The sequence below is a fragment of the Mastomys coucha genome, unplaced genomic scaffold, assembly GCF_008632895.1.
Source record: "Mastomys coucha isolate ucsf_1 unplaced genomic scaffold, UCSF_Mcou_1 pScaffold5, whole genome shotgun sequence".
Taxonomy (NCBI): Eukaryota; Metazoa; Chordata; class Mammalia; order Rodentia; family Muridae; genus Mastomys; species Mastomys coucha.
This window is the reverse complement of record NW_022196911.1, coordinates 56,798,462-56,807,794: the sequence shown is the minus strand read 5'-3', so window position 1 is coordinate 56,807,794 and position 9,333 is coordinate 56,798,462. Positions and strand designations below refer to the sequence as shown.

Sequence of the window (9,333 nt, the reverse complement as noted above, 5' to 3'; positions counted from 1 at the left end):
AAAAAAAAAAAAAAAAAAGCAAATAAACAAAAAGAATGTGACTTTGCACTTGGACAGCAGAGTTCTGCATGCTCAGGTGCTCTGGGATGGGGGTGGCCTTAGCCCCCTCACCTCCAGCTGGTGCTTAGTCCTTCCACAGAGTGGTAAGGCTACAAACTCAGCCTCTTCAGAGCATCTGTCATGGCTGTTCCACCACACCCACTCAGGTTCGCTTCTGTATCTAATTTGTGCTGTGTACACCGCTAGAACCCCAGCTGCCTGGAGGTAGCAAGCCTGTCTGCCTGGATGTTTGCTTTCTCATGATTAGCCGGAATCTAGACCTGCTGCTAGATGCTTCAGAGTCCTAGCTGGTGGAAGAAAGGTGGAAGTCCTAGCTGGTGTCTATCTGGTTATAAAGGGAGTTTCTGGGCCATACAACAGATTATTTTTCATTTATTCATTTTGAGACAGGATTTTCAGTGCTGTCCAGGCAATCGCTTCAACATCTGGATTACAGGGACATGCCATCTGGACTACAGGGACATGCCATCTGGACTACAGGGACATGTCATCTGGACTACAGGGACATGCCATCTGGACTACTGCAAAAAACAAAAACAAAAACAAAAAATGTGTTTTTTTCAAGACATAATTTCTCTATGTGTAGTCCGGTCTATCATGAAATTTGCCCTGTAGATAAGGCTAGCCTCAAACTCACAGAGAACTGCCTGCCCCTGCCTCCCAAGTACTGAGATTAAAGGCATGCACCGCTACTACCTGACTTCTAGTGCAAAAATTTTAAGCTTTTTATGTTTCCAAGATAATCATCTAGATCAGTGGTTCTCAACTTGTAGGCTGCAGCCCCTTTGTGGGTCAAACAACCCTTTTACAGGGTCGCCTAAGACCATTGGAAAACACAGATATTTACATTACAATTCACAACAGTAGCAAAATTACAGTTATGGAGTAGCAACGAAAAATAATTCTATGGTTGGGGGTCACCAAAACATGAGGAACTGTATTAAAGGACCACAGCATTAGGAACCCCCACTGCCCTAGATCATTCTGTCACTCTACCTGTCTGCCACCCCAACAGGAAGGCACCAACCCCTCCTGGCTCTCAGCCACCATGGAGGATTTGCTGTTGTTTTCAAAAGCAAGTTGTTTTTAAATTAAAGTGGTTCTGGGTACAGCGGTGAACATAATTGGTTACAGCATGAGGCAGGGGGAGAGACAGAGGCTATCCTGGGCTACAGAGTGAGTTCCAGGACACTCAGGGCTACACAGAGAAACCCTATGTCAAAAAACCAGACCAGACCAAACTAAACAAGATAAAAAGAGCTCTTTACATATTATTGTCATTTAGGTTAAGAAATTTTTCTTAGACCGAGCCACTTCTGTGTCGCTTCTGCTCACCTGACAGACCCAAAGTCCTCTCTTTCCTCTCACACTTCAGTTAAACTCTTCAAACAGGTTAAGGTCCTACTTTGAGGAGCCTTTGGGAGAGATGTTTCTGGACTTGGTGTTCCCTCTTCCTCAGATTCTGGGCTGGGTGCTCCCTCCAGGCTCTGGGCTCAGTGTTCCCCCTCCCCGAGGCTCTGGGCTGGGTGCTCCCCCTCCTCCAGGCTCTGGGCTCAGTGCTCCCTCTTCCCCAGGCTCTGGGCTGGGTGCTCCCTCTTCCCCAGGCTCTGGGTTCAATGTTCCCCCTCCCCCGGGCTCTGGGCTAGGTGCTCCCTCTCACCCAGGCTCTGGGCTGGGTGCTCCCTCTCCCCCAGGCTCTGGGCTGGGTGCTCCCTCTCCCCCAGGCTCTGGGCTGGGTGCTCCCTTTCCCCCAGGTTCTGGGCTGGGTGCTCCTTCTCCCCCAGGCTCTGAGCTGAGTGCTCCCTCTCCCCCAGGCTCTGGGCTGAATGCCCCCTCTTCCCAAGATTCTTGGCTGAGTGCTCCCTCTTGCCCAGGCTCTGGGCTGAGTTCTCCCTCTCCCCCAGTCTCTGGGCTGGGTGCTCCCTCTTCCCCAGGCTCTAGGCTCAGTGCTCCCTCTCCTCCAGGCTCTGGGCTGAGTGCTCCCTCTCTCCCAGCCTCTTTGCACAGGCAGCTCTTTCAGTCCCGGGTTTCCACAGCTCTTTTGAGAAGTTCTAACTTCTTTACCTACAAGCAGCCCTTCCAACCCTCAGCCTCCTGCCTCACCCCTCATGCCCTTGCATGAAGTTTGGCTAAGCCCTGTGCTTGGCAAACGAATGAAGAGGGAAGCTGCACACCAAGGTCTGCCAACTACCCATAGCCCCCTGAACTTGACATGAGCCCCTTATGCTTTCCTTCCCTCACTGAAAGCTGATTGTGCACACTGCTCCCGCTTGTGCTTTCAGGCCCCTGTTCTCATGACTTCCGATGCGTAGATGAACTCCCTTCCCCCTTCTCAGTAGACTCTTAGCAAAGCGATCCCCTGCTTGTTGGGAGTCTGTGAAAGAGGAAGCTATCACTTTTCACAGTAGGTACCCCAGGGACCTCACTGGTCCCTCTGAGCCCAGGCCAGACTCTTATACACAGCATTTCTACTTCTTGTAGGTCAGCTACCCTCCAGCCTCAAGTGTGTGTAAAACATATACCCCATGCCAGTCTCTGAGCTAAACTTGGATCTGACAGAGTCTCCTATCCCAGGCCTTTCTGAGGCCAAACTGGTTGAGTGTGCACAGGATCCAGAGCCAACAGCTTAGGTAGACACAGGTGCCAGTCCCTTAGCTTGAAGAAGAGGGTGCACAAAGTTATGTGGCTGCTTTAGAGTCCCAGTCACCCAAGGGACTGAACAAAGAAAGGCCTAAAAATTAAAGCAATGGAGGTTGGTTCACACTACACTACACACATACAGACAATTTCCTGAGCCTCGCTCACTGCAGCCAGGCAGTGGTCTTCCACAACCAAGAGTTCCACACTGAGCCTGGGACCCATGCACAGGATGGCTCTAAAGAGTCTGTCTTCATGCTTTTATCTTAGGGCCAGGGCTCAGGGTGGTAGCCACCTAGCCCTGTACCTGTTGCTCCAGGGGGTCACTAGAACGGCAGTGGAGAGTACAGGATGGGCTATTAGCATTCCAGTGCCCATGATTCAGCATGGCCACTCTCCAGACCTTTACTGCGGCCCTTTGGGCTATCCTGTCATATGCAAACTTCTAAGTAAGGGCATCCCAAGTAGAGATTTCACACACTCGTGTGTCTAATGACTTGGAAGGCCATCACTGGGATTCCGAGCGGCCCAGGTGAGAACAAATGAAGTATATCATTCTATTTGCCCTTTCCCCTCAATACAGCTTAATCCCAACTATTTTAGCCCAATTAGGTTAGGATGTCTGCTTATTTTAGATTTTCTCTCTCTCTCCGTCTCCCTTTCCCTCTCCCTCTCCCTCTCTGTCTCTCTCTCCCCTCTTTCTCTCTCTTTCTCTCGCTCTCTCTCACATACACACATGGTCTCTGACTCTCTGTCTCTCTCTGTTACTAATCTCAAAACTTGTCTATTAAACGTCTTTTCTTAAAATAAAACAAAAAACAAAACAAACAAAAAACAACTAGAAAACTGTGGGACTGAAGCAACTGCCAGGCACTCTCAAATGACCCCAAAGGAAGGATCATTAATAAACACTATTCCAATTTCCTAAATGAGGAACCTGAAGAGGGCAGAGGCAGCTAACCTGAGCCTGTCCCTCACAGCCCAGACTACCAGGACTATCCAGGATACTAGCTCCAACCCTGCCAACCCTGTTGGCCCACTCAGCCCAGCTCCCGGCCTTGGTACCTTAAGCGTGTCCCCCTTGTTGAAGGCCAGCTCATCACTCTCGGTGGCCTGGAAGCTGTACAGGGCCACGGACTCCATCCTACTGCCCCTGGGCTTCAGCAGAGGACCCGGCAGCTACAGCTTCCTGCTTCCTGCAGTGGAGGACCACTTCCTTTGTTTTGAGTATTTGTTCTTTTGAAGCTGAAGCCGGAAACTGCCCTTGATGGGGGAGAAACAGGAAGCAGAGACGTGTCAACCTTGTCATAGCTCAGAGAGGGTATGCTCACAAACCCACATTATTGGTCGATGCAGAGCTGTCTCGTGCTTGGCCTCTGTCTCTCAGCCTTCACATTTCTTATTTGTCTTATACAGGGTTCCTATTGCTGTGGAAAACACCAAAGCCAAAAGCAACTTGGGAGGAAATGGTTTATTTGGCTTAAGTTATAGTCTATCAGGAAAGCCAAGGTAAGAACCTAGAGGCAGGAACTGAAGCAGAGACCACGGAGGGACACTGCTCACTGGCTTGCTTCCCATGGATTGCTCAACCTACTTTCTTATACAACCTACTTTCTTATACACTTTCTTAAAACCACCTGCCCAGGGGTGGAACTACCCACAGAGAACTAGACTTGTCCACACCAATCATTAATCAGGAACAGCCCCCCACCCCCACCCCCGCCACCACAGACTTATCTACAGGCCAATTCTCAACTGAAGTTGCCTCTCCCCAGATGATCCTGGCTTGTGTCAAGCTGAAAAAAAAAACAAAAAAATCTAACCAGGACACTAATAACACCTGTAGAGATTCCTAAGCACCCACCACATCAAACCCAAATTCCAGCCCATGTTCAAGGCACTTCCAACCATGTCACCTGTTCCACACACCTCCCTCATGTACCCTCTTGGATACTCCACTGCAGGCAAACCCCAGGCTCTAGCCACCGTGGCGGGCTCACCACTCTTTCCTATTTGTCCAGGAAGCTCCCATTCACCTATCAAAACCTCTCGTCTAAGGCCCCTGCTCTGGTGTAAACATTGGGTAGCACCTGAGCTTTATGCAGTTTATAGTCTGAAGGAATCATTAAGGGTTGTGACACTGGTGTGACACTGGTGCAGACAGGAATTTTGTGAGTTCTGGGGAATAAAGTACAATGTGGAGAAACACAGCAACCAGAGTTCACCTGCAACCAGAGTTCTCCTCTAGGAGCCACACAAGGACAGCTGCAGGGAACCCAGGCTGTGGGCTGGGAGCCAGATGGATCCAGATAAAGTCAGATTTTATTTATTTATTTTTTTTTAATGAAGATGGTTCCCTAGAGGATGGGGAGACGGCTCAGTGGTTAAGAGCACAGGCTACTCTTCTAGAGGACCAGGGTTTGACTCCCAGCACTTACATAGTGGCTCACAGACATCTGTAAACTCTAGTTCTAGAGTCCTGGTCACCCTCTTTTGGCTCCCCGTGAGCACTAAAAACACATGTATGTGCACAGATATACATGCAGTCAAACATGCATATACATACATACAAATCTCAAAAGAGGGAACTATATATGTACATATACATACATATATACACATACATGGATGTGCGCATGTGATTTTTAAAGGCATTTTTTGTTGTTGTTTTGTTTTTCGAAACAGGGTTTCTCTGTATAGTCTTGGCTGTCCTGGAGCTCACTCTATAGGCCAGGCTGGCCTCAAACTCAGAAATCCGCCTGTCTCTGTCTCTCAAGTGCAGGATTAAAGGCGTGCACCACCACTGCCCAGCTAAAGGTATTTTTCTATGTGTTCCTGACTGTCTTAAAACTCACTGTATAACTGTGTAGACCAGACTGATCTCGCAGAGATCCACCTGCCTCTGCCTTTAGAGTACTGGGCTTAAAGGTGTGTTCCATTGTGCCCAGCCATGTTTTTATATTTTTAAAGAACATTCTTGTCTAAAATGTAATTAATTTTTAAAAATCAGAACATGAACAATTAGGTACATCAGAGTGAAATTGCTGAATAAAGTGCATTATAAATAATTCTCCTCTCCTTTATTTCCACCCCTCCCCCCTCCAGCCCCTCCTTCCTGGTTTCATGTCATTTGTGACCTTTGCACTCACCCACCCCCTCTCTTCCTCAGAACCTCTTTTTACTCTCTCTTGGTTTCCTTTCTAGTGTTTTAGGCTTTGCCTACATTCCCCTCAGTAGGTACACGTATACTTTACAAACTATGATCCACAATAGAGAAAGAACACGAACCCCTTTCTTTCCGAGCTTGGGCCACCTCATTTAATGTAATCCTTCCTAGCTCCTTCTGTTTCCCTGAAATTTTCAGTTTTCTTTGAAGATGAACAGATTTCCACCGTGTATATATGTATGTACCACATTGTCATGACCTGGGCCTCATTTGACTTTTGACGGACATCTAGGTTGATTCCATTTTGCAGCCATTGTGATAAAGCAGCAATGAGCCATGATATATCTCTGTGGTAGGCTACAGTCCTCTGGGTACGGGCTCTGGAGTATTATAGCTGCATCATGTGGTGGTTCTAATCCTAGCTTTGAAACCACCACACTGGTTTCTTTGGTGGCAGCACCAGTTCATACTCCCACCAGCAGTGAGTAAGGAGTCCCCTTTCCCCACGTCGGTGCCAGCACATGGGGTCAGGTTTCTTGATGGTGACCACTCTGAATGGGGTGAAGTAAGAGAGCAGAGCAGTCTTAGGATCCATTCGTCTGTTGGCTACAGGTGTTGAACACTTTTTTATTTGTTTGTTCTTTTCTAGACAGGGTTTCTCTGTGTAGCCCTGGCTGTCCTGGGACTCACTCTGTAATCCAGGCTGGACTCCAACTAACAGAGATCCACCTTGCCTCTGTTTCCCAAGTGCTGGGATTAAAGGTGTGTGCTAATAAGCCTGGCTGTTTTACTTTTTAGTTCTTTTTTGATACAAGATTTCTTTGTGTAGCCCCAGATGCCCTGGGACTCGTGTCTCTCTCTCTCTCTCTCTCTCTCTCTCTCTCTCTCCACTAGGCTGGCCTCAAGCTCAGATATCCACCTGCCTTTATTTAATTTTTAAAAAATGTTTACTGGCTACTTGTGTGTCTTCTTTTGAGAATGTCTGCATTCCATTAGCCCTTTTGTTGATTGTCAGTTTGGGGTTCTATAGTGTTTAATATTTGCAGTTCTTTGTACGATAGAATGGGCTAATAAACATCCTTTTGGCAAGGGCTGAGAACGACCCCACCCCACCACTGCCCCTGGCAACCAGAAGCCAGTAGGACAGCCCTCCTCGAAGAGGAAGGCAGTTAGTTACCCACCATGGGCTCCTGCACCTGGCAGGAGCCATCCTCTTCAGCACTCATCCATTTGTTTGTTTTTTGAGACAGGGTTTCTCTGTGTAGCCCTGGCTGTCCAGGAACTCACTCTGTAGACCAGGCTGGCCTCAAATTCAGAGATTCCCTTGCCTCTGCCTCCCAAGTGCTGGGATTAAAGGCATGCGCCACCACTGCCCAGCCCCTCATCCACTTCTTACTTACATGTAGACCTTGAAGTTTTTCTCAGAAGTTTCAGTGTTTCCGGTTTTAAATCAAGATCTCTGATCCAGTTTAAATTGATCTTGTGTGGGGTGGAATATATGGATCTGATTTTGTTCTGAAGGTAGATATATAGTTTTGATAGCGCCACTTGTTGAACAGGCCATTTTGCACATGGTTCCTGTATACATTTCTGTGTCTGACAACATAGTTGTAGGTGACAACTGGAAAGCCACAAATGGGACCAATGGGCACTGGTGAGCCACCTATCTCACACACACACAAACTCACACACACACACACACAGGCATATTAGAAAAAAAAGAACAGTTGAGGGGAGATCAGAGAATGGGGGCAGCATGGAGCAATGGTCTGCTCTTGAGGCTCACGCGACCCATCAAGGCCTCCTCTAGACCACTGCCTCTGCTCCTAGCCCTTGCCCACCTGCCACAGACTCATGGTGGCAGGAAGTTAAGCTGCTTCTTTCAGCTTCATTGTCAGCTGAGGCTTTCTAGCCTCAGAACAAAGTAGCTGGGGATTGGCATCCACCCACCCCAATCTGATATGGGGAATGCTTCCCTGGCAGAAGTCGTGTGTTGAAGGCAGGGAGCCCAGGCTGCCGACTGCACTTGCCTGGGGCAATGTGTGGGCTGAGAATCGGCTCTTCATGGGAGGGTGAACATGGCTCAACTCTCAGAGATACTGTAGAACCCTTTGATTTGCACACCTAGAAAGGGGATGGGCCTTCAGGAGCTGAAGGGACGTAGCTACAGGCTCAGATCCACTCATCAGCCCTGAGCTCTGTTTCCTACTCTCTCTCAATCCCTCCTGAGCCTCTTCCTCACAGCCATCCAGGATCCCTTGAACATCTGGACTGGTTCATGAGTGTCCTCATACTATGCAATGAAACTGCCCTCAGCAATCATGAGTCCATAGGACAGACCCCAAGGGGAGGGCAGTTACCCACCATCCTCTTGAACAGTAAAGACTTCTTGAACTACTTGGCAGAACCAGAGCTGAGCTGATGATGAGCCAAAGCACACCTTGCCAGGACTGTATAATTACGCTATGGGTTTTGCCTCCTGCCCCCTTGCTTCTTCTGTTTAGCCTCCTGAAAGCAGACAAGGCCACTGGACTCTGTGACTCCTCTTTCCAACATGACCTTAATGGAGTCTCTACTTTTCACTGTGGTTTCCCATTGTCGTATTAGGACCTGATTTGTTGAAGCTGATTAGCCTGATTTGTTGAGGCTGCCTGCAGTCCAAGTTTTTGCCCTGAAACCTCTGGTTACCACCTTTCCATGACAGAATGGGTTTGAGTTTGCCTCCCACCGCTGAGATGGTCTGGGTCCTCGTGAAGTTGACCAGGGCCTGTGAATCAGCCCTGACAAACCTTAAAGCCTTAAAGATAAACTGTTTAACTTATCCATCAGAAAATGTCCCAGTATCAGGACAGTTGGGCACCAACCAGCTTATTGAGAATGGGTAGATGGAAAAGCCTACCGGTCTAGTCAATGTCCCTGTGATATCGCCAAATGCCCTTCTCAGAATATAACTAAAGGACACATGATGAGAAGGAGGCTCCAAACACCTGTGTGCCTGCACAAGACAGCCCTAAAACGATCCTCTGCTTGCCAGGCAACTACTTCCTTCCCTTCTGGTAACTGCCCCCTGACTCACCCTGCTCCCCATGACCACCACTGAGAGGCAGAAGAATGGGGTCAGAGCTACCAGCTTCCTTACTGGAACCATGAAATAAAGCACCCGTGACACATGAGCTTGGCTAGACAAGCCCACAGACAGAAAGGGAGCACAAGGTGACGTAACCACAGAGCTGGCTCAGGTCGCGCACATGGCCTCGGGCTGCTGACTGACTGTCCTTTGCTTCATTTTAATACCTTCCCTGTCTTTTACCCTTGCAAAATCTCTTGCCCACCCTCACCACACCCTGTGGTAAGCACTCACGAGGCTGAAGCGAGAGGATCATCACTGTGAGTTCAAGGGCTGCCTGAGACTACCTAGTGTCTCAACAAAAACTAAACAAAAGAAACAGGCGTCAGGGCACAAGCCTGTA

General features: G+C 48.6%; 1 protein-coding gene across 1 annotated transcript in view; it reads right to left on the bottom strand.

The window, feature by feature from the left end:
* Positions 1-4,107, bottom strand: part of LOC116077111 (GRB2-related adapter protein) — a 20,845-nt gene extending 16,738 nt beyond the window's left edge. The window contains exon 1 of the mRNA XM_031351441.1: positions 3,763-4,107. Within this exon, the coding sequence (XP_031207301.1) occupies positions 3,763-3,840 (78 nt within the window). The 5' untranslated portion in view covers positions 3,841-4,107. The remainder of the gene's footprint in view (positions 1-3,762) is intronic.
* Positions 4,108-9,333: the final 5,226 nt, after the last annotated feature.